This window comes from Scyliorhinus torazame, chromosome 6 (genome assembly GCF_047496885.1).
Source record: "Scyliorhinus torazame isolate Kashiwa2021f chromosome 6, sScyTor2.1, whole genome shotgun sequence".
In the NCBI taxonomy this organism is placed as follows: domain Eukaryota; kingdom Metazoa; phylum Chordata; class Chondrichthyes; order Carcharhiniformes; family Scyliorhinidae; genus Scyliorhinus; species Scyliorhinus torazame.
In genome coordinates this window covers 303832787-303858905 of record NC_092712.1, presented here as the reverse complement: position 1 = coordinate 303858905, position 26119 = coordinate 303832787, and the positions used below count along the sequence as shown (strand labels likewise).

Genomic DNA, 26119 nt, shown 5'->3' with positions numbered 1-26119 from the left:
GAGAAGGCTGCCCACAAACACAGGGCGCGGGAGGGGGACCACCGGACCTGCGGCCACTCACCGTCGCAGAGAAGAGGGCGCTGGACCTGGTCGGCAGGGTGTGTGAGCGGGCAGTCGCCGAGGCAGAGGTCTGCATGGCACAACCAGTCAGCCCCAATGTGTTGCAATGTCTCTATAGCACGTGAGTCACCCCACCCCACTCATCTAACCATGAGTCATGTCTTTTGTCTTGCAGGACCACATCCCGACGAGACAGGACTGGCTGGCGTCCCCCGCTCCCAGCTGCAACCCTGTGACTCACTGGACGACGAGGCGGGACCATCCGGGGCCCCACGCCCCCTACCGCAACCCCTCAGAGCACATGTTCAGGGACGACACCAACTTTTCCTCACTGCTGTCACCCACACCCAACAGCCCAGAGACACTCACCTCTGTTGGGCACGTTCGTGAAGAGGTTCCTAGGACACTATATAATGTGCACCGCACACATGCAGTGGTACATCAGACGGACAGTCGGAGGGTGGCTCGACCCCAGGGACTAGTTGCCATCCAGACGTGTCTTGTGCTTCTGGAAAGGGAGGTCCCATCAATGTTAGGGATCAGGAGCAGAGCCGGGGACCACATGAGGGGGTGTCAGCAACCATCCAGCGCCTGCAAGTACAGTTGGAGGAGTCCAACCGTCTGCAGGAGCAGGAGGCGGTGCCGATCATGCGTGCCACCGAGGCCAAAACCGCATGGGTGGTGTCAGCGGTGGGTATGAAGGTATCACCCATGGTCAGGATGTCCAAGACCTGGGGAACAGTGTGGCTGAGGCACAGGATAGGGCGGCAATGTACCAGCGCCACATGGACATTGCTGCGGCGCTCCAAAGCATAGCCCAGTCACAGCAGACCATGACTGCGGGCGTCGAGAGTACTGGCCTAGCATTAACTGACCTGAAATACACACAGTGGGACCTGGCTCAGTCAATGCATGACGTGGCACGGTCCCTGAGGGAAGTGGCCCAGTCCCCGAGGGACGTGGCACGGTCCCCGAGGGGCATGGCCCAGTCCCAGAGGTAACTTGATGCCCAACTTGAGGACGCTGATGCACAGCTCGATAATGACCCTGGTCGCTGCATGGCATCTTTATAGTGGTTCTCTGCGTCAGTCTCTGGCCTCCAGAAAGGCTCCATCAGCAGATTTCCCTTGTCGCCCAAGATCCAACCCCACAGTTCGCCTCAAAGGTGTCGGGAATCGTCTAGTTCCCTAATACGAATGGGCGGCACGGTAGCACTATGGCTTCACAGCGGCAGGGACCCGGGTTCGATTCCCGATTTGGGTCACTGTCTGTGCGAAGTCTGCACGTTCTCCCCGTGTCAGCGTGGGTTTCCTCCGGGTGCTCCGGTTTCCCCCACAAGTCCCGAAAGACAAGCTTATTAGGTGAATTGGACATTCTGAATTCTCCCTCTGTGTATCTGTACAGGTGCTGGAGTGTGGCGACTAGGGGATACTTGTGACTATAAAGATTATTATTATTGCATGACCTGGGTGCCGGGCGCAGACGTGCACAATGTGCATCCGGTGGTCACGCACCGACTGCACATTGAGGGAGTGGAATCCCTTCTGATTTATGAAACGCACCCAGTCATGCGCCAGTGCCCACGGGGGACATGCACTATCAGGCCTGCCCGCCACGCAATACGGCACAAAACTCCCGATTTGCTAATTAATTAGGTCCGGGCTGGAAGATTTTGTGTGTTTTCCTGCTGGTCTCTGCAGCCGGAAACACTCCACGCTCGTCCTCGCCACGGGGCTTAGTCCCAGGATGGGAGAATACCACCCAGGGGTGAGCAAGGTTCAGTGGCAAATGAGCAGATGGGGGATGTAAAAAAGGGTTTAAACAGCGAGGAACATGCGTAACTGCTGGCTAGGTTTGTGTGAGAAATGCTGTGCTGGAGTAGGCTTGAGATGGCAGAGGGAGGACTTTGGGGTGATACGCACGTGAAAATGTAGCTGAATATGCAACTGTACTTACCTCTGTATGACGTGGAATGGTCCCTGAGGGAAGTGGCCCAGTCCCCGAGGGAAGTGGCCCGGTCCCCGAGTGACGTGGCCCAGGCTTAGCCTTTAAATTGCTTTTGACATTGATGCACGATCAATGACCACTAAAGCTAGATGTTTCCCCCAGCAGCTCAGGTACAGAATGAAGGCTGCTGGGGTGGCACGGGCTCTTATACCCCGCCTTGCAGGGCGGAGCTACCATATAGCTTGACCAATAGGAAACATACAATATCTACCAATGGTGTTCCAGCATTACCAGGTACCGTAATACCTCTACACAGACTACCGCAGACATTGAATCCACAAAAGTGGAACCACACTCATACTGCTGATCGCATGGGTAACTTCCAGCCAAGCCTTTTTTGTTTCACCTGCGAGTTTCTTTCTCCTGTTCGGGAGAGTATTGATCGCCTTGTGCACACTTACACTCCGCATCACCTCAGTACAGTGAGCGCAACCTCTGAACACCTGGACCCCATTCTGCCAATTTTTTCTGTTGTGATACCAACTCCAAAATCCGTCAAATTCCATGCCTGGACTGTCCCTATAAACCCTGGAGCTGAAATCATCCCATACAGATCATTATCATGCCCGCTCAGGCTAATTGGTTGGTGAACCTGGAAATGATATGATGATACAGTGATTGGTTAAAAAGCCAGCAATTGATGGGCTGTGCTTACTTCCAGGTCTCCCACAGGTAACTGGAAACCCCCCCACTCCCTAAAACACCGCTCCCCTGCATTCAGTTCCATTCCACTGTTTCTGATTGTCGAATAAGAGGGGAGAGGAAGTGACAAAAATAAAAGCAAATGAGAAAAAGGAAATTAAAAGGTCACATCTTGTGCTGATGATATCCAGACAAAGTTGCTAACATTTAAAAAATACACAAAAGACATGTGCAGCACAGATACGTTAAACGTTTAATGGTCTGCCGAATTACCTATGAATGTTTGACTGACTAAACAAAGGAAAATTATTATAGCTATGTGGGAAAGTATAACACTGATTTAGATAAACAATGGGCAGAATTTTATGCTCCCCCAAGGCACGTTCTGGGGCAGGGGAAATGTAAAATTTACAATAACAATAATCTTTATTAGTGTCACAAGTAGGCTTACATTAACACTGCAATGAAGTTACTCTGAAAAACTCCTAGTCGCCACATTCTGGCGCCTGTTCGGGTACACAGAGTGAGAATTCAGAATGTCCAATTTGCCTCGTCTTTCGGGACTTGTGGGAGGAAACCGGAGCACCCGGAGAAAATCTATGCAGACAGGGGGAGAACGTGCAGACTGCGCACAGACTTTGACCCAAGCCGAGAATCGAACCTGGGTGCCACTGTGAAGCAACAGTGCTGACCACTGTGCTACTATGGATGGAATTCCCCCGGGACCCTGCCTGTCCAAACCCAGATGCAATTTCACACTTGGGCGGACAGGGCCTTGGGCAGGAAACCCACCTTTCACCTATCAAGGCCCTTAGGTGGTCAGTTGCAATCTTTAGGTTGGCAGGAGCATGTTCGGGTAGGGTGAGAAACTGACAAAAAAACATTTCTCAATCATGGACGGGAAGGGGTGGGGGAGGGCACTTCAATCTGAAGACCCCTCAGAGTTGAAGCGTCCTCCCCCACCCCCCCCCCCCTTCCAGGACCTTGGAGCCTTTGGGCCTCCCTGTCCCATTGGTCTAGTCAATGATACCACAATTGCCCCCCAACCCAACACCTCAGGATGACCCCCACTCCCCTGTCCTTCGGCCCCAGGACCCCAGGGATTTATCCGTTCAAAGGCCCCAGGAATTAGTTCCAGGCATAGCACTGTAGCAACAGTTCTGGCCTCTGCAGTGCTGTGCCTGGCCAGTTTGGAGAGTGATCTGATTGGCCGACAGCTCTCACGGGCAGGATTTCCTTCCAAGGGAGAGGCTGAAGTCCCACCCACTACCAATCAACGCTGAAGTGAGTGTCAAATGGCAATGGGCTTCAAGAGTAGGTGGTAGTACATTGCGCGCCGACATTACTGTAGTTACTGAGGGTCCCGTCACCATGGAGCTGGCTGTGTTTAAACCCCATCACTGCCCTGTGTGTGAGAGAGAGAGTGTGAGAGAGAGTGAGAGAGAGAGAGAGTGAGAGAGAGAGAGAGTGTGAGAGAGAGAGAGAGAGAGAGAGGGACAGCGAGGGAGGGGGACAGAGGCCCCTTGTTACTGTAGTTACTGAGGGTCCCGTCACCATGGAGCTGGCTGTGTCGGGATGGTGGACACCGATCGCTCGCCGTTCTTAAAATTTTGCCCTATGCTATCCAAAACATTGAAAAGGTTATGTATTTTATCATAAAATAGAAGTGCAACTTAAGAGTTGTGCAGATATAAAACTAGAAAAGTATGACCTTCACCAGATTAGAGCTCATAACAAAAAGGGAGGAATTGCATATGCAACTTGGAAAAAAAGTCTATTGAGATCTGCTGAAGACATTAGAATCATTAGGGACCATATGATTTCTATCTTAGAGGAGCACTTTATATATCCTGGGAATACAGTATGCTCCTTGCTCTCTCATCTTTCAGTGTTCAAAATAATTGCCACCCAATGCATTTTTCACAACAATGCCACACAAACAGAATTTACAAAGCAAGAAGATGAAAAAGCTCATTCACCCAAAGTCAAGAACACAGCAGGAATCTTAGTGCTGTTTGGAAAACACATTCAACTAAGTACCTGAGACTACCCCACCCTGATGGGCACATGACACCAAGAAAATAAGTCAAATAACCTTCTGCAACTTTGTCCTCTTACTCTCAACTTTTTTATTATTCTTGGTATATGGGCAATATTGGCAAGCCTGCCGTTATTGTCCATCCAAGTTGCCCTAAAGTGGCAGTGGGCCTTCTTCGTGAGCCACTCCCATCCTTGTGGTGTTGCTCCGACAGTGTCAGGTGGCACACTCGAGGATTTGGACCCAGAACAATCAAAGAACAGCAATATATGTCCAATTTGAGCTAATGAATGTGTTCTACGAAGGAGAACATGCCGCTGATAATGCTTCTTTGACATAGAACCAACAATGACAAACAAAAGGAAGAATGCAGGCAATTTCCAAACATAAAAATTAGTTACAAATTTGTTCCATAAAAATTTGAAGGGTTAAGTATCCACAAAATACCTGGGCCAGTTACCATACGTCCTAAGCTCAATGAACTAAAGGTGGAAATTAATGCTGCTTTTTCTACTTAGCATACATGTAATCTCATGTTGTAGCATAACCAGGTTGATATATCATTTTCAGATACCCCTGGTGCAGCTCCTGGCATATAGTCGTAGACTCCTCATTCAACCAGGGTTGGTTCTTTGGCTTAATGGTAATGATGGTGGGGCATATGCCTCACCATGGGGCTACAGAATGTGGCGAAGTACAACTTAATTGCTGCTGATGACTCCCAGCATATCATGGGTGCTCAGTTTTTATATATCTGATTTGAATCTATTTTATTTACTTGGTGATAAGGCCGCTCAACACAATATGTGTGTGTGTGTGTACGTCGGGGGGGGTGTCCTCAGAGCAAGATGGTCTTTGTCTCCATAAGGACTACAGGCGGATCTATCTGTCCCATTGCACCCAAAAGGCAGCACGGCGCAGTGCAACACTACCAGTAGATGCCGGGTGATCCCACTTCCGGGATCTACCCAGCTCACCATGCCTCGCGAGATCTAACACGATCTCACGAGACGTCGCGATGTGAATCCCACCCGTTGTGGGCGGGATCACTTTCTGGTAAATCTGCATATTAGAGTGAGACAGCTAGTCTCACTCTAATATGTGTTCCTGAGATCTAACCAAGGCGTGGGATCTAACTTGGCGACCTCGAGTGAGTCCTGTTCAGTGCTGGTCTCCACAAACGGGATCTTGCTGCACTGAGGAATTCCGGCGAGCGGAGTTCCTCAGTGCAGAAAACGGAGCTAAATGTGGCCTCATCGGGGAGGACCCCGCTCAGGCCCCTGATCTACCCAGATGGGCGTTAGATAGCAGGGTGTTTCTCGGCACTCAAGCACCTGGGAAACACTCAGCTAATCTCGCCCTCTGGGACTCTGTCCCCATTCTGGTAGATCGCGCTCTACCGTGTGATCACTTCCATCAATACTGTCATGGGTAGGTGAATCTGTGACAGGTAGATTGGCGAGGACAAAGGTTTTCCGGACTTGCTTACTTCAGTTAGTAGTGGTACTACCGAACCATTCTTGGTGATGGATATTGCAGACCCCTCCACCTCCCGGAGTACATTTTCATCCCCTTACAATTGAATGGCTTGTTAAGCCATTTAAGAGGGCATTTAATGAGTCAACCACATTGTTGTTGAACCAGAGTTACATCTTGGCTAGAATGTAACGGGCTTGGTCCAATGTCTAACACAATCTCAAGAGCAACAATAACCTGCGAGAGCTTTACAGCCTGGCTTATTCGGGGTGCACTACCTTCAGTTGATTTTGGGCTGGGGCAGGTTTCTACCAGGTTTTTACCTTATAATTTGCTATATTTTTTGGACTTTACCATGGGAATGCTTGCCAAAACTTCTAGGATTATGTCACCCTATGTCATTAGAGGAATACACAGCACTAAAACCCCCAAATAAAACAGCATGTATTCCCAGTGCACTAGCAGTAAGTTAGAATGAAATAAATGAGACACAGTTTTGCTAGCTTCAGCTGCTAATGGTGAAGCATTTTCCTCAAAGAAATCCTGAAGAGGGACTGCTGGAGTTGATATTATTTTTTCTTTCCTCTTTCTCCTGGATTGAGCTGAACTTGCCTCTGGCACCAATGAGCATTTTGTCTCCAACTCACAGAAAGAAGTGCTGAGATCGAACAAGGCAATCTCTTGATGTTAATTTTAGTGGAGAAGGGGAAGGGATAGTGCAGGAGAGTGAGGCAACATCTGAGAGTATAATTCTCTGCAAGGTATTATTGCCCCCCCACCCCCCCTCTCCCCGCCCAGGAACTTGCAGGGCACTTGGATTTCAAATGCATTTTAAGACTCTTTCTCAAATAATGAAAACCAAACCTCATGATTTTTTGCAACTACTGTCAGGCGGCACTTCTCTGTTGTTCAACCACAAACTCTCTGAACAAGCTGTGAGAAACATCACTCAATAGGCACATAGAAATTGCTGACCTCATTCAACCTCAACAATATTCTGAGTAAGGGAGAGACATAAAAGCTGGTCTCGGCAACCATGCCCACATGTGAGAATGAATTTTAAAAATGGTCATGAGGTTGTCACTTTGTCATAATGTCTGTAATTAACTGCATTCCATTGGTCAGCCGAACGGATGTGCAATTCTGGCACAATGCTACTGTCAGAGTTTCTTTATGCAGGGCTGCTCATGACAAATGCTACACCTGCCAGCAGCTTCTCATGAATATAAACATACTGATTGAAATATGAAGATGAACTTTTGTATTGTTACACGTAAGCATGCTTGTTCTCAAGGGAAGGGACACAGTAATACTCTCAGTGTGATAGGATTTCTCAATTGAAACAGTACTGCCTTGTTGAGGGGTTTTACAAGCAGTTTGGAGCCCGTTTTGTGGAAAGGGGAATCATGTGTGTTGCAAAAAGGGGTTTGAAGATCAATTTAACCCCTATTCCCGATAAACGTTGATACTTCCTAAATTATTGTTTTCTTGAAGAGTTACAGGAATACGTTTATCTAACTGCAGCATGTACACAAACTTGGCCAATTGCTTGTGATGAGTTTTGCCTGTACTCATTCAACTCCACAGAGGTAGAGATGTAGCTAGGGAAATATCTAAAGTTATGATTATGCACTAATTTATACCATGCAATTTTAATATAAAAAACATTTTGGCAGAACCATTTTTGCTGAAATTTAACACGCTAAACACAATCCTTCAGCTAAACTCCATGGCCAAAAATTTGCTTGAGCAGTGAAAGGGTTCAATTTGACCCTCTGTGTCCATGGACTCATTCATTCTGGGAAAGCATTGAATTAGGTAGGGGGCCTGGGAGTTTTCCACTGTGCTGGAACAGAAATGTCTACCTGGAATTAATATGCAATTTATAACGCTGTGCACAACTTATTCACCAGTTCACTTATGACTCATTACACATGGCTCCTCATTACATAGTCTCCATTTGAGCTCATTACTTTGAATATATATGAAAGCACAACAAGTATCTTTTCATGGATCAGTCCCTGTCTTTTCCAAACTTTCCAATTAATTCAGTATCTAAATAGTGTTCATATGGCATTTTGACAGTTATAAAATTCTTGTTCTATTATTATAGGACTGGATTTTCATTTTCAAGTCAGGTGGCAGGAGTTGGGAATCAGAAAATGTCCCGACTGAGAGCCCAGACATCCTTTCGAGCGTTGAAACAGCCGCTCTCCAGGGAAGATATTGCTTGATTGACAGCTCAATGTAATCTATACTGTCAATTGCACAATAGAATCACAGAATCCCTCCAGTGCAGCAGGAGGCCATTCGGCCCAATGAGTCTGCACGTCCCTCCAAAAGAGCACTTTACCAAGGTCCACTTCCCCATCCACCCCGCCCTATCCCCGTAACCTGACCTGCACATTTATTTTCAAAAAATAAAGAGGTTTCAAGTGCTTGCAGTTTCGGCCATCAATGCAGTTAAGTGTCTGGATGATTGACGCTTTTAGTGGGCTGTGGTAAAAGTCATTTTTATGAATTAATGGCTTTGTTAAAGCTTTTTCAACCCATACCAGTGCCATTATAAGATTCCATGGTTCCATACAGAGTATATAGTGGGTGAATTGGCATGGACGTGCTATAACCTGGCATGGATGGAATAAGGGGATGTGAGGGCATGGTGGAGGGGCATAGATTGGCATGGAGGGTATGTAAGGCCTTGGAGGTAGGGAGCAACGCTTGGTGGCACATTGGTAAGACATTGGTTCATGACACCTCTGAGTGTCATAAATGAGTCTTTCAAAAGTTGGCCTGACACCATGAAACCTTCGGAGGACTAGGTGATGCCCAGCTCCACAATGGAGCCAGCCAGGTTGGGGGTACAGGGTGCAGCCTTGCGATCCAAATTAACCCACAACCTCAACCTACACTGATGAAAGTTGGGGGCGCCAGGATTGGGATCTTGACTGCCGGAAATAAGTCCTGACTGCTATTTTTATACCACATGGAGTCTCCCTGACTTCATGAAAATTTAGCCCATAATGTCTGGCTTACAGTTTCTGCCCCATTCAGGATGCATCATTTTCTATTCAAAACATCTACTGCTTTGGTTTACCATTTTACACTTGCGCACAGCTCCGCTACATTTTCCCTAGAAAAGGTTATATTACTGTTGAAGGTTTGAAATTTTTCAACCTATATTTTGAAACAATTTTTTATTTGTTACTAACTATTGCAAATAAAGTCAGCATAAAAACTTTCTCTTGGAACTGGGATAACAATCCAAGGCATATGTGCCACCACAACACTTTACTCACTTCTATGGTGTTTTTGATAAGTAGTCACGCAATATTAAACATAGAACATACAGTGCAGAAGGAGGCCATTCAGCCCATCGAGTCTACACCGACCATTTAAGCCCTCACTTCCACCCTATCCCCATAACCCAGTAACCCCTCCTATCCTTTTTTGGTCACTAAGGGCAATTTATCATGGCCAATCCACCTAACCTGCACGTGTTTGGACTGTGGGAGGAAACCGGAGCACTCCCTCGCATACACGGGGAGAATGTGCAAACTCCGCACAGACAGTGACCCAGCGGGGAATCGAACCTAGGACCCTGGCGCTGTGAAGCCACAGTGCTAACCACTTGTGCTACCGTGCTGCCCACGGTATTATGTCACAAGGTAGTGGTTTCACTTGAAAGCCATAGTTTATCCATAAATCATTTACTCACGGTGATGGGACGTTTGGAAACGTCAACTCTGACTGGGTACCGAGAAGCTGGTTTCCGAATTCCGAAGAATAATCGTTATCATCAATTTCATTGAGCTCTTCGTCTGTGATGATGTCAAAAGTTGCATCGTCTGGTTTCACAAAATTTTCTGCAAGAGCCGAAAGTGGAATCATTCACAGGCTTACAAAGGGAACAGGTAAAACACAGCACAGGTACAGATTGTTAAAAGCACAAGGACATCAGAGACAAGAGAAACTAAATTAACCCATCAAACCTATTCCTTTTAATGACTATCATGCAGTTTGACTCTGCTTGAATAAACCTCTGAAGAAAGAGTCTATGTAATTTATTCCCTATAGAGGGAATGAAAATGGATGGTGTTATCTATCTAGGCAGCAACAGTCATTCGGGCGTATTAAGACAATCATACCAAAATGAACTGGATTAGCAGCTTCAATAGTTTTTTTGAAATATTTTTTTTACAGTTTTACATTTTTACACTGTACATTAATGAAAGGTAGGTGAGACCGTTGCAGTTTACATGTTATTGCTTTTTGGCACTCGGTAACCCCCTCCCTCTCCCAACTCTCCTTCTTTTGCTGCTTCCAGGTCTTATCCTAGGCCATTTACTTCATCATGGGTGATTGTCTGATGTCACTTGGCCTCCCCTCCCTTCTTTTCCCTCTTCCCATCCTGTTGTCTGCCTGCTTTTTGAGGGTTCTTTTCCATGTGACCTTGTGTTGGGCCCTCTGGACCCCGTGTCGGTCACTCTCTGGCCTCCCTTCCACCTCCACTCTGGGATTTTTTTGTTGGGAGGGTAGGGAGTAACAAAAAAAGGTCAGGTGGCTAGCCTACCATGTTTCTGTCACCATGCCCCACTCCTCCTGCCCACTACCCCCCCCCCCCCTGCAAAACCAGGCTCAAACTCACAATATGCAGATGCGGGGCCCCTGAAACAGCCCATTATTATGCTGCACATTCAGTAATACAACTCGCATGGGGAGAAGGTGGTAGTTGGCAGGCTTTTTTTATGGTTGCGTGAAAAAGGTTGGTAGGATTGGGGGGCATCCAATCAAGCAATGTTTTCCCAGGGGCTCAGGTGCACCAGCACAATAATGGGTGTCTGGGTTCTTAGCCAAGCCTCATTAAGTATTCCTGGGTGCAAACGCAAACAGCTCTGATAAGGAAAATTTGATTCCAAACCTTTTTTTTTATTTTCCCAATTAAGGGGCAAGTTAGCGTGGCCAATCCACCTACCCTGCACATCTTTGGGTTGTGGGGGTGAGACCCACGCAGGCACGGGGATTCCAAACTTTATCAGTAATTATTACCTGGGTTTCTGCTAGATGGTCCTTCTGAAACTGATCGTGAGGGAGATTCATCAGGACTGTTTGGAGTACTAGAAGATCCAGGATCGTTCAACCGTTGAACCACAGCACTATGTTCTGTGTAGCAGGCTCTGCAGCAACGCTCTCGTTTACCATTGTGTTTTGTCGTTACAAAATTATTACAGCAGTAATAGCAGAAGATACGTCCACAAAGCCTGAAATGAAACAAAACAAAGGGAGGAGATTAAATTTGACAAATCTTTTTGCTGATTTTCCAAATGTCCTATGCTTCAAACCCTTGTTAGTTCATTTGGGCAATGAAGAATCGATGAAATACAAAGGGCTTTTATTGAGCACACAAGAAAGGGATGGGAACACTTAGAAATGAATGTGCCAAACTGTACTTGAAAATGAGGTAATGATGGAGATGCTTAGTAAATGATGGCATCAGCTTTTAGAGAACACGGCAGTCAGGCTATAGAATTATCTAAAGAGAATGTGAACAGGTCACTATGGGAGATAAATATTCCAAAGGAAATTATATTAAGGTCGAAGGATTAAACAAGAGCCTTTCCTAAGACAGTGCTATTCAGGAACTGGAAATGACTTCCAAAAGAGAGTTCCACATATTCCATCTGCTATTTGAATATAGTCTGAAGTAACAACGGAGATGAGTAATATTTTTATCCAGATTACTATTTATGTGGAATTAGCAGCCTTAAAAAAAAGTTGCTCGACGACCCTGTAATCTGGATGAAGGCAAAATAAATTTTTGTCCTTGGTTTGATAATTAACGGCAGCTTACAGAAAACTTGGACGGCTAAGCCAGCATGGTTAAAATATAACTCACGCAATGCCAGTTGAGAGGATTTTAATTTTAATTGAAATTTGTATGTGGGGCAATGTGTTTTAATCAGAAACCAGTCGCATAAAGATGCTGTGATCTAACTGAATTTCATAATGTAAGCATTTTAATTCATTTTTTAAAAAAAATCCAATTAAGGGGCAATTTAGCGTGGCCAATCCATTTGCCCTGCGCATCTTTTGGGTTGTGGGGGTGAGACCCACGCAGACACGAGGGGAAATTGCAAACTCCACACGGACAGTGACCCGGGGCCGGGATCAAACCCGGGTCCTCGGCGCCGTGAGGCAGCAGTGCTAACCACTGCACCACCTTGCTATTTTAAGTCTAACAATCACACCAGGCTCCATGAAGTGCTTTCACTATTTATCTCAACGCAACATTTGACCCATAAGACACTATTGGAGAGGTTAATTCAAAAGGGCAGCAGGCTCTTCTTATTTGTTTCCAGTCAGCGGGTGGTCTTTAGTATCGGAATGCTCCTGCCTGCACTCCACTGCTCCCCAGCCTGCTCTCTGCTGTTGTATGTCACTTGGCAGCTGTTGTGATTTTTGTTCACTCTCACCTGGTTGTCATCTGCTCACCAGTCCGCAGCCTGCTCATGTGTGTCCCAGTGCTTAACACCTGTATGGACTGTTAAGAAGCAAGGGATGTATGAGGAGCGCACAGAGGAGAGGGCGGAGGGGATGTTAGAGGTAGAGGAGAACATGAGGATGAGAAACAATTGGGGTGAAGAGGACAGGCAAAGGGGAGAGTGGTTTATTTTGGGGAGTTAGGCGAGAGTACTAAAGGGACAAGCAACCAGTTTCCTTTGGCAGCTTCAATAATACATATGAACAAGAGTAGGCCATTCAGCCCCTCAAATCTGTTCTGTTAGACTATGGAATGATCTGTATCTCAGCCCTTCACATCAGATGCCTTGATACCCTTACCCAACAAAACAACTTACCAATTTTAGTCCTGGAACTTTTAATTGACTCTGCATTCACATCGTTCCTTACATGGCTTTATTCCCAAATGTCTTGGGCGGGATTCTCCCGTACCTGGCGGGGCGGGGGGTCCTGGCGGGACGGAGTGGCGTGAACCACTCTGGCGTCGGGCCGAATCCTCCGCACCTTCAGGGGCCAGGCCCGCCCCAGAGTGGTTGGCACCCCACTGGCCGGCGTGGAAGGCCTTAGGCGCCGCGCCAGCCGGGGCCGAAAGGACTCCGCCGGCCTGCACGGTTCCGCGCATGCAGGGGAGCGTCAGCGGCTGCTGACGTCATCCCTGCGAATGCGCAGGGGGGGGGTTCACGTACGCGTCAGCCATCGCGGAGGCCTATACGGCCGGTGCGTAGGAAAAGAGTGCCCCCACGGCACAGGCCCACCCGTGGATCAGTGGGCCCCGATCGCGGGCCAGATTGCCCCGCGCCCCCCAGGTCCCGCCGGTAAGGGACCTAGTCCAATTTACACCGGTGGGACTGCATAGAACGAGCGGGACTTCGGCCCATTGCGGATCGGAGAATCGCTGGGGGGGGCCGCTGTGAGCGGCCGCCGACCGGCACGATTCCCGCTCCCGCCAATTCTCCGGTGCCGGAGAATTTGGCGGCCGGCGGGGGCGGGATTCACGCCGCCCCCTGGCGATTCTCCGACCCGGCGGGGGTTTGGAGAACCCTCCCCTGAGCTCTGATTTTAAGATTATGCTCTTTTGTTCTGGATTCCTCCGCCAGAGGAAATATCTGTCCTGTTATATTCTTTAATCAATGAAGAAAGTACCGTGATTACATTACCCTTTGTCGTTCTGAGCCCATGGGAATACAAGGAAGTTAATGCAGCCTTTTCCCATAGTTTAATCTGTAAAGCTCTGGTATCTTCCTGTAAAAATTTACTGTACTCCAAAGCTAATACATCTTTCTTGATCTGCGGGTGCTCAAATGTGATTGCAGTATTCCAAATGGGATCTGAGCAACTGATGTATAAATTCTTCACTTTTCTTTTCTTGAGATAATGATCAACATTTTATGAGTCTTATTGATTACTTTTAGCATCAAGTGCTAGTTTTTAGTGATTTGCACAATGGCTTCAAGAAAATGGCTCTTTAGGATACCAAGTGGATAATCTCACACATTAAACTTGATGGGAAGGATTCTTTGATCCTGAGGCTAAGTGTTGACGCTGTCGTAAACGCCGTCGCGTTTCTCGACAGCGTCAACATGTCCTCAGGAACAGCGATTCTGACCCCCACAGGGGGCCAAAGCACGGCACTGGAGCAACCCACGGGACACAGATGGGCACCGCGGGTCTGCGCATGCGCAGTGGGACCGGCGCGATTGTGCGGCGGCTCCCTTCTCCGCTCCAGCGCAACATGGCGTAGGGCTACAGGGATGGCGTGGAACAAAAGAGGCCCCCAGCCCAAGAGGCCCGCCCACCGATCGGCAGGCCCCGATCGCGGGCCTGGCCACAGCAGAGGCCCCCTCCCCCCTGGGGGTCGGACCCACCAGGCCGCCCCAGATGGATGTACGCCAAGGTCCCGCCGGGTAAGACCACACGTGGACGGCGTCGACGGGACTCAGATTTTTTTTACGGCCGCTCGGCCCATCCCGGGCGGAGAATCGGCGGGGGGACCGCGTAGAGTGGCCCCCGACTGCCGCCATGCCGACCGCGCCAATGGCGCCGATTCTCCGCTCTCCGGAGAATCGGTGGACCGGCATCGGGGCGGCATCGCACGATCGCACCTGGCCCGGCAATTCTCCAACCCGGCGTGGGCTGAGAGAATCCCGACCGATGTGTCATTTAAAAAAAAATATATGTTCACAGAATCTGGGCGTCTTTGGCTGGGCCAACACATATTGCCCTTGAACAGAGGGCATTTTAAGAGTCAACCACAGTGCTGTGGGTCTGGAGTCACAAGTAGGCCAGACCAGGTTTGTTGCCTTCCGTAAAGGACATTAGTGAACCAGATGGGTTTTTACAACAATTGACAATGGTTTGATGTCTTTTAATTGCAGTTTTTTTTCCCAGATTCAAATTCCACTATCAGCCGTGGTGCGATTCAAACCAAGGTCACCAGATCATTATCCTGGATTACTAGTCGAGTGACAATACCATTGTGCCACCGCCTCCTGTCCCTTTGCAATTTATTGTTTCCATCAACATAATGTATTGCTGTCCAGTAACTTGGATATATAACTACACTGTCAGAGCTCATAACCTCGACTCACCCACTTCTTGATGTCACAAGCATTTATGGTAGGGGACCTTAGCAACCGAACCCCAGCCATAGCACTGAAGACCTTTGCAACAGACCTCGCTATTTCCTTAGCTAAACTATTCCTTTGCAGAAATGACAATATGGATAATTGCCCTTGTATATCCTATCCAGAAGAAACAAAATTATCTATGATCAAATTTCCCCTCTATCCACCTTAACCCAATGAACAGCTAAATGATGGCTGTGTATGGTCATCTACTTAGCGCTTTTGGCTGAAGAGCCTTGTCAATATTTAAGCCCTTAAACCCATGGGGAGCTCTGCTATGATTGAGGATAGAATGTTCATGAAGCCTCCTTTTCCCATTAGGTTCCTGATTATTTGCTACGGTTCTCAACAAAGTGGTAGGGCCATGGAACTTGTTGCAGGAACTTGTTTATAGTCAACTGTTCCTCACATTTAGCCTGTAAGTAACTTCACTAGGTTTTTGCTACTGGTGCATCCTTCAACATTACACACTGAAACAGGATTGATCAATCGGCTCGTTGATGCATGAGTGAGGAAGGCGACAGGCCAAGAAGCTACAGATAACATTGATGTACAATTCTGCTGCTGGTAACCCACAGTCTGTCATGAATGCCTATTTTTAATCTGCTAAATCTGTTCTTAGTCTATCCTACTTAGCATGACCACATGATGATCATCCCTATTATGAAGATAAGAGTCTGCAGTGTTCGCTTCTACAAATGCTACCCTAGACAAATGTCTCTGCAACAAGTAGGTTGGTGAGGATTGGGTCAAGTAGGTTACTCCCTTTTTTGGTTCCCATTGCACCTGATAGGAGTTTCAGGGGTCAGTCCGCAGTGTCTAACTACTGAGCCTCTTGGTCAAACATTGAAGTTAAATATCCAGTGCATATCAATCTGTCTGACTCCTTGTTCCACTCAATGTTTCCTCCCTGAACACCATTTCATCAGCTGGGAGGGGGTTGGAGATAGTAAGAATATTTCCTTGCACTTGGTTGACATAAAGTCTTGAGGATTCATTTTGAGGACTTCAAGGGCCAGACCCATTTGTTTGATAAAATAACCAGAATAATACAGATAATACAGGGGGATGTTGGTTATTGTCTGAATTGTCAGGCGATTACTTGATGAATCCACATCTCTGATAGCCCCCATGGATCTTGTTGCTCTCTTTGATTGTTTCTAAATATGGCGGACAATACGGTCACCTTCCTTAATTCTAATTACCTTTGCTTTAGGGTCGCCAGGTATCTTTCGATACCACCACAAGGTTCAAACCCGAATACTGATCAAAGAGTCGGTACACCAGTTAGTTAGTTCAAAGTCAATACTATTTTTAAAAAAATAAATGTTTTATTAAAGTCTCCCAATGAGCGTTTTTACATAACAAAAATAGAAATACAGATAGGAATAAAAAATAACAATAAACATATCCCAAAGCTTACAGTGAAACTACTTACACAACAGAATATATATATATTTTTTAAACAGAACAAGGTGGATTTTGTCTCTATGCCCAACTCACATTATATCAACAGTACCCCCACCTGACCCCCCCCCCTCCCCCCCAGGATGCTGCTGCTGCTGACACTTTACTGCTCCCCTAGAAAGTCAAGGAAAAGTTGCCACCGCCGGGAGAACCCCATCAAGGACCCTCTCAAGGCGAACATTATTCGGTCCAGGCTGAGGAACCCCGCCATATCGCTAACCCAGGTCTCCACACCCAGGGGTTTTGAGTCCCTCCACATTAGCAAGATCCGTCTCCGGGCTACCAGGGAGGCAAAGGCCAGTACCTCGGCCTCTTTCGCTTCCTGCACCCCCGGATCCTCCGACATCCCAAATATCGCTACTGTTGGACTCGCCTTCACCCGAGTGTCCAAAGTCCTAGACATCACCCTTGCAAACCCCTGCCAGAATTCTTTAAGCACCGGGCATGCCCAAAACATATGGGCATGGTTCGCCGGACTCCCTGCACATCTCGGGCACCTGTCCTCCACCCCAAAAGACTTACTCATTCTTGCCGCCGCTATATGCGCCCGATGAACCACCTTAAACTGAATTAAACTGAGCCTGGCACATGATGAGGAGTTCACCCTGCCCAGGGCGTAGTCCACATGCCCTCATCCAGCTCCTCACCCAGCTCCTCCTCCCACTTGCCCTTCAACTCCTCCACTGAGTCTTCCTCCACCTCCTGCAGCTCCTGATATATGTCCGACACCTTCCCCTCCCCTACCCAGATGCCAGACACCACCCTGTCCTGGATCCTACGCGGGGGCAGCAGCCGGAAATGTCCCCACCTGTTTTCTAAGAAAGTCCCAAAACTGGAGGTACCTGAACGCATTCCCCAGGGGTAGGCCGAACTTCCCCTCCAGTGCCTGCATGCTAGGGAAAGTCCCATCTATAAACAGGTCCCCCATACTCCTAATACCTGCCCTATACCAGCCTTGGTATCCCCCATCCAACCTACCCGGAACAAATCCAGGGGTTGGTTTAGCACAGTGGGCTAAATCGCTGGCTTGTAATACAGAACAATGCCAGCAGCGAGGGTTCAATTCCCGTACCAGCCTCCGCGAACAGGCGCCGGAATGTGGCGACTAGGGGCTTTCCACAGTAACTTCATTGAAGCCTACTTGTGACAATAAGCGACTATTATTATTATTATATTATTATTCTGTATCGGGGTCCATATTGGGGATGAAAATGGGGAGGCACTGAAATACGAAGAGGAACCTGGGGAGAACAGTCATCTTCACAGTCTGCACCCGTCCCGCTAGGGAAAGCGAGAGCATATCCCACCTTTTAAACTCTTCCTCCATCTGCTCCACTAGCCGGGTTAAGTTGAGCCTGTGCAGGGCATCCCAGTTCCTGTCCACTTGTATCCCCAAGTACCGAAAGCTCCTCTGCACTATCCTGAGCGGGAGCTCCCTCAGTCTCTCCTCCCGCCCCTACCGTGGACCACGAACAGCTCACTCTTCCCCACGTTCAACTTATACCCCGAGAACCTCCCAAAATCCCCCAGGATCCGCATGACCTCCCCCATCCCCTCTAAAGGGTCCGAAATATACAACAGCAGGTCATCCGCGTAGAGGGAGATCCGGTGCTCCTCCCGTGCGCGCACCAGTCCCCTCCAATTCCCCGAAGTCCTGAGCGCAATGGCCAACGGCTCAATTGCCAGGGCAAACAGCAACGGGGACAGGGGACACCCCTGTCTCATCCCCCGGTGCAGCCTGAAATATTTCGACCTTAGCTGATTTGTGGACACACTCGCTACAGGGGTCTGATACAACAGCTTGACCCACCCTATAAATCCCTCCCAAATCCAATCCTGCCGAGCGCCTTTCACAGATATTCCCACTCCACCCTATCAAAGGCCTTCTCCGCGTCCATCGCAGCCACCACCTCCACCTCCCCCTCCTCCGAGGGCATCATGATAATATTCAGGAACCTCCTCACATTTGCGTTCAGCTGCCTGCCCTTAACAAACCCCATCTGGTCCTCCCCGATCACTCCTGGGACACAGTCCTCTATTCTGGTGGCCAGAATTTTTGCCAACAGCTTGGCATCAGGAGCGATATCGTCTTGTAGGACCCACACTGAAGCGGATCCTTCTCCTTCTTCAGGATAAGCGAGATCAATGCCTGCGACATTGTCGGAGGGAGGATCCCTTTCTCCTTTGCCTCATTGAAGGTTCTCATCAGGAGCGGGCTCAACAGCTCCGAGAACTTCTTATAAAATTCTACGGGGAAGCCGTCTGGGCCCGGGGCCTTGCCCATCTGCATGTCTGCTAGCCCCCTGACTACCTACTCCAACCCAATCGCGGCCCCCAGTCCCTGCACCCGCTCTGCTTCCACCCTTGGGAATCTCAACCGATCCATGAACCGCCTCATCCCTTCCCCCTCCACGTGGGGTTCCGACTCGTATAACCTTCCGCAGAACTCCCTGAAGACTTCATTGACCCCCTTGGGCTCAGCACCATGTTGCCTTAACTATCCCGCACTCCCCCCAATCTCTCTGGCTGCCTCCCTCCTGCGTAGCTGGTGCGCCAGCATCCTACTCGTCTTCTCCCCATACTCATAAACTGCCCCCTTCGCTTTCCTCAGCTGCGCCTCCGCCTTCCCCGTGAACAGCAAGTCAAACTCCGCCTGTAATTTCCGGCGCTCGTTCAACTGCCCCCCCTCTAGGGCCTCCGCGTACCACCTATCCACCCTGAGTATCTCTCCCACCAGTCTCTCCCTCTCCGCCCTCCCCTTCTTTTCTCTATGGTACCTAATGGAGATTAACTCTCCCCTAATGACCGCCTTCAGAGCCTCCCAAACCCCTGCCACCGTAACCTCTCCTGTGTCATTCGCTCCCCCATCATTCTCAATACTCCTCCTTATCCGCCTGCACACCTCTTCGTCCGCCAGCAGCCCCACATCCAGTCGCCAGAGAGGGCGCTGACCCCGTTCCACCCCCAGTCACAGGTCCACCCAGTGCGGGGCATGGTCCGAGACCGCAATGGCCGAGTATTCTACCCCCTCCACCCTCGGGATTAACGCCCTACTCAACACAAAGAGGTCTATTCGTGAATAGACTTTATGGACATGGGAGAAAAAGGAAAACTCCTTCGTCCTTGGCCGCGTAAATATCCAGGGGTCCACTCCCCCCATCTGGCCCATGAACTCCCACAAGGCCCTGGCCGCCGCCGGCCTCTTTCCCGTTCTGGACTTGGAGCGATCCAAGCTCGGATCCAAGACCGTATTAAAGTCCTCTCCCATAATCAGGTGACTTATCTCCAAGTCCAGGATCCTACCCAACACGCGCCTCATAAAGTCCGCATCGTCCCAGTTCGGGGCATATACATTCACTAACACCACCTGCAGCTTGCCACTCACCATTATATACCTGTCCCCCTTATCCGCCACGATGCTCCCCGCCTCAAATGCCACTTGTTTACTAACCAGAATAGCCATTCCTCTGTTCTTTGAGTCTAACCCCGAGTGAAACACCTGTCCCACCCATCCTTTCCTTAGCCTCGTCTGGTCCGCGAGCTTTAAGTGCGTCTATTGGTCTATTGCAACATGGCCACGTCCGCCTTCAGCCCCTTCAAATGCGAGAACACGCGGGACTGCTTGACCGGCCATTCAGGGCGCTCACGTTCCACGTGATCAGCCTGGTCGGGGGGGGGGTAATCACCCCCCCCATCCCGCCGACTAGCCATCTCCCTTTTTCGGCCAACCGCGTGCCCCCGCCTCCCTCCTCCAGCTCTCCCCCCGGCGGCCCCCTTGCCCGACTCTCCAACCATACCCCTCACCTGGCTCCCCTTCAGTCAGCAAAGCAGCACCCCTTCCCCCCCTCCCCACCCCTGCCAAGCATCTGCTTAGCTTTGGTTTCCCCCATTGTGCTTCCGTGAGTCAGCTCACCCATGCTGACCCCGGCCGCTCCCGCCTCTATATATCAACCCTTAAACCCGGGGAAGAAGGTCGTTGCCTCCTTCGGGCCGCCCTACCCCTCTCCCCCGCAGGGTAGAGGGACAAGCGCCATCTGGGGACTCCCCGTGTACCGGACAGCCCGTCCCGGGCGTTTCCCACCTCCTAGCACCGTACACCTGGAAAACAAAACACCTGGAAAACAAACAAAACAAACAACAAAACCACCAACCAAACTAGGGCAGACATGCCCATAAACTTATGCTTTACCCATCGTCCTCCCCTCGGTCCCTTCCCACCCGCACATTTCACCCCCATACAACAGTCCCTTAGTTCAGGTCCAGCTTCTCCTGCCTGATGAATGACCACGCCTCGTCTGGGGTATCAAAATAGTGGTGCCTGTCCTGGTATGTTACCCACAGTCTCGCCAGGTGCAGGAGCCCAAACTTCACCCCTTTACCTTGGAGGACTGCCTTCGTCCAGGTAAAACCTGCACGTCTCCTCGCCAGCTCAGCTCCCAGGTCCTGGTAAATTCGGATCTCGCCATTCTCCCACTTACTGCTCCTCTCTTTCTTTGCCCACCGCAGGACTCGCTCCCGGTCTGGCGAGCGCTGAAACCGTATCACCATCGCCTTCGGTGGCTCGTTTACCCTCGGCTTTCAGGCGAGAACCCTGTGTGCCCCTTCCAGCTCTAAGGGCCGCGGGAAGGCCCCCACGCCCATCAGCGTCCCCAACATTGTGGCCACGTATGTGCTTGTGTCCGCCCCCTCCGCTCTTACAGGGAGGCCCAGGATCCACAGATTGTGGCTCCGAGATCTGCACTCAAGGTCATCCAGCCTCTCGTGCCATCTCTTATGGAGCACCTCATGCACCTCCACCTTCACCGCCAGGCCCAGGATCTCGTCCTCGTTCTCCGCCACCTTCCTCCTCACCTCCTTGATCTCCTTCTCCTGCGCCTTCTGGGTCACCACAATTCTCTCCATGGAGGCCAGCATCTCCGTTTTCAGCTCCATGAAGCAGTTTTTAAGGAGCTCCTGCTATTCTCTGGCCCACTGGGCCCACACCTCCCGATCCTCTCCGGCCGCCATTTTGTCCTCCCGGACCTTCACGACCTTCTTCCCCGGGTTTACGCGTCTGCCGGCTCCGCTCCTGGTCCTCTCCATATCCAGCAGGCAGGGGCTCTCCCACGCCGGTCCCTCCTGTTAACTGCCGCCGCCGCTCCTTTTCATAGAATTTTACAGTGCAGAAGGAGGCCATTCTGCCCATCGAGTCTGCACCGGCTCTTGGAAAGAGCACCCTACCCAAGGTCAACACCTCCACCCTATCCCCATAACCCAGTAACCCCACCCAACACTAAGGGCAATTTTGGACACTAAGGGCAATTTATCATGGCCAATCCACCTAACCTGCACATCTTTGGACTGTGGGAGGAAACCGGAGCACCCGGAGGAAACCCACGCACACACGGGGAGGATGAAAATCGCTTATTGTCACAAGTAGGCTTCAATGAAGTTACTGTGAAACGCCCCTAGTCGTCACATTCCGGCGCCTGTTCGGGGAGGCTGGTAGCGGCCCAAAACACCGGTCCCGGCGGGAGCTGCCGTTCGCGTGACCTAGCAGGTCATGGCCGCTATCGGAAGTCTCGTCAATACTATTTATTTACACACACAGTAATATCGACTCATGCACGAAATACTACAGACTAAACTATCACTACTACTAAAGCCTATACTTAGCTTCGGGCGCCCACTCAGTCAGAGGAACAATGGCCGTTGTTCGGTTCTGAGGCTGCTGGGGTCGAAGTGGTAGAGGGGAACAGCTAAGGTCGTCCGTCTGGTAGCGAACGTTGACCTTGGACTTACTTGCTTCTGGTGTAGCTGGTGGAAGGGTCTCTCCGCTTTGAGAGCCGATTCCAAGAGAGCGATTCTCTCTTGGGGCCTTCTTATACCCGAAGGGGGCTTCGCGCGCTTTTGGGCGGGCCTCGAACTTGGCCCCAATCAATTGGGCCATTTCTTTTTTTTTTAAATATATTTTATTCAAATTTTTCGGTCAAACAAAGACAGTACAAAATGTTCCCCTTTTGCAACTTTAAAACAATATAAATAATGATGATGACCGTTATTTTTAAGAATAAATAATATATTAACTAGACGGCAACTGCCAGCAACAAAAATAAAAACTAGCCAATATCCAAAATAATAAAGTCACAAAAACCAATATAAATAACTCATATACAAACACCTGTACAAAACCCCTGAGGGCTCGGATGGGCCCTCCCCTCCCCCCCTCCCCCCTAGGTTGCTGCTGCTACCTTTCCCATTTCCCTTATCATTCTGCGAGATAGTCGAGGAACGGTTGCCACCGCCTGGTGAACCCTTGAGCCGAACCTCTTAGTGCGTATTTTATCCGCTCCAATTTTATAAACCCCGCCATGTCGTTTATCCAGGCCTCCATGCCTGGGGGTTTAGCTTCTTTCCACATAAGTAATATCCTTCGCCGGGCTACTAGGGACGCAAAGGCTAAAACATCAGCCTCTCTCGCCTCCTGCACTCCCGGCTCGTCCGCAACCCCAAATATCGCCAACCCCCAGCCTGGCTCGACCCGGACCCCCACCACCCTTGAAAGCACATTCGCCACCCCCACCCAGAACCCATGCAGTACCGGGCATGACCAAAACATGTGGGTGTGGTTCGCTGGGCATCCCGCGCATCTCTCGCACCTATCCTCCACTCCAAAAAATCTACTTAACCTTGCTCCAGTCATGTGTGCCCTATGTAGAACCTTGAATTGTATCAGGCTGAGCCTGGCGCATGAGGACGAAGAGTTTACCCTACTTAAGGCATCTGCCCACAGCCCCTCCTCAATCTCTTCCCCTAGCTCCTCTTCCCACTTTCCCTTCAGCTCCTCCACCATCGTCTCCCCCTTGTCTCTCATTTCTCTGTATATATCTGACAACCTACCAACCCCCACCCATGCCCCCGAAATCACTCTGTCCTGAATCTCTTGCACCGGGAGCCGTGGAAATTCCCTCACCTGTTGCCTCGCAAAAGCCCTCTGTTGCATATATCGAAATGCATTCCCCGGTGGCAACTCATATTTTTCTGTCAGCGCTCCCAGACTCGCAAACGTCCCGCCTAGGAACAAATCCTTCAATTTCACAATCCCTGCTCTCTGCCAAGCTTTAAATCCCCCATATATCTTCCCCGGGACGAACTTGTGGTTGTTCCTTATCGGGGACCTCACCGAGGCACCCGTCACTCCCTTATGCCGTCTCCACTGCCCCCAAATTTTCAGCGCTGCCACCACTACTGGACTTGTGGTGTATTTCTTCGGGGAGAACGGTAAAGGCGCCGTCGCTAATGCTTTTAGGCTGGTTCCCCTATAGGACGCCATCTCTAGTCTTTTCCACGCCACTCCCTCCCCTTCCCCCATCCACTTGCATACCATTGATATGTTGGCGGCCCAATGATAGTCACTTAAACTCGGCAGTGCCAGTCCCCCGCTATCCCTACTACGCTGCAGGAACCCCCTCTTCAATCTTGGGGTCTTCCCAGCCCACACAAAACTCATAATGCTCTTATCCACTTTCTTGAAAAAGGCCTTTGTAATCATCACAGGGAGGCACTGGAACACAAAAAGAAACCGTGGAAGGACCACCATTTTAACCGCCTGCACCCTACCCGCCAGTGACAGGGGCACCATGTCCCATCTCCTAAAGTCCTCTTCCATCTGCTCCACCAATCTTACTAAATTAAGCTTATGCAAGGTTCCCCAGTTCCTGGCCATCTGGATCCCTCGGTGCCGAAAATCCCTTGTTACTCTCCTCAACGGCAAATCATCTATTCCCCTGCCCTGTTCCCCAGGGTGCATCACAAACAGCTCACTCTTCCCCATATTCAATTTATATCCTGAAAATTCCCCAAACTCCCTGAGTGTCTGCATTATCTCGGGCATCCCCTCCACTGGGTCCGCGACATACAACAACAAATCATCCGCATATAGTGACACCCGGTGCTCTTCTCCTCCCCTAAGTACTCCCCACCATTTCCTAGAGCCCCTCAGCGCTATGGCCAGTGGCTCAATTGCCAACGCAAACAGTAACGGGGACAGAGGACATCCCTGTCTTGTCCCTCTGTATAGACGGAAGTGGTCAGATCTCTGCCTATTTGTAATCACACTTGCCACCGGGGCTCTGTATAGAAGCTGAACCTATCCAATAAACCCCTCTCCAAATCCAAATCTCCTCAACACTTCCCACAGGTAATCCCACTCCACTCTATCAAATGCTTTCTCTGCATCCATCGCCACCACTATCTCCGCCTCCCCCTCCGGCGGGGGCATCATCATCACACCCAGCAGCCTCCGTATGTTAGTGTTCAATTGTCTCCCCTTAACAAACCCCGTTTGATCCTCGTGAACCACCCCCGGGACACAATCCTCCATCCTCATCGCCATCACCTTGGCCAAAAGCTTGGCATCTACATTCAGGAGGGAAATAGGCCTGTCAGACCCGCACTGCAGCGGGTCTTTGTCCTTTTTCAAGAGCAGCGATATCGTCGCCTCTGTCATCGTCGGGGGCAACGTCCCCCTTTCCCTGGCCTCATTAAAGGTTCTCGTCAGAAGCGGGGCCAGCAGGTCCACGTATTTCCTATAAAATTCCACCGGGAACCCATCCGGTCCCGGGGCCTTCCCTGCCTGCATGCTCCCAATCCCTTTTACCACCTCCTCCACCTCAATCTGTGCTCCCAGTCCTGTCCTCTCCTGCTCCTCAACCTTCGGGAATTCCAACTGGTCTAGGAAGTGCATCATTCCCTCCTTCCCTTCCGGGGGCTGAGCCTTATACAGCCTCTCATAAAATGCCTTTAACACCCCGTTCACCCTCTCCGCTCCCCGTTCCATCTCACCCTCCTCGTCCCTAACCCCTCCAATCTCCCTCGCCGCCCCCCTCTTCCTCAGTTGTTGGGCCAGTAACCGGCTCGCCTTCTCTCCGTACTCATACTGCACTCCCTGTGCCTTCCTCCATTGTGCCTCCGCCTTGCCCGTGGTCAACAAATCAAATTCCGTGTGCAACCTTCGTCTTTCCCTGTATAGTCCTTCATCCGGAGCCACCGCATACTGCCTATCCACCCTCAAGATTTCTCTCAACAATCTCTCCCTCTCTTTGCTCTCTTGTTTCCCCTTATGGGCCCTTATGGAAATCAGTTCCCCTCTGACCACCGCCTTCAGTGCTTCCCAGACCACTCCCACCTGAACCTCTCCGTCGTCATTAATCTCCAGATACCTTTCGATACATCTCCTTACCCTTACACACACACCCTCGTCCGCCAACAATCCCATATCTAATCTCCACAGTGGGTGCTGTTCCTC

At 49.9% G+C, this 26119-nt stretch overlaps 1 protein-coding gene across 3 annotated transcripts in view; it reads right to left on the bottom strand.

Moving 5' to 3' along the window:
• Nucleotides 1–26119, bottom strand: part of fyco1a (FYVE and coiled-coil domain autophagy adaptor 1a) — a 353805-nt gene that overhangs the window by 208207 nt on the left and 119479 nt on the right. For all 3 annotated transcript variants that reach the window (XR_011947883.1, XM_072509960.1, XM_072509962.1), the window contains 2 exons: nucleotides 11273–11484; nucleotides 9942–10089 (listed from right to left, as the gene is read on the bottom strand). Coding sequence is in view for 2 of the 3 variants with exons in the window: in XM_072509960.1 (XP_072366061.1) it covers nucleotides 9942–10089; nucleotides 11273–11484 (360 nt within the window). In the remaining variant the exon portion in view is untranslated. The remainder of the gene's footprint in view (nucleotides 1–9941; nucleotides 10090–11272; nucleotides 11485–26119) is intronic.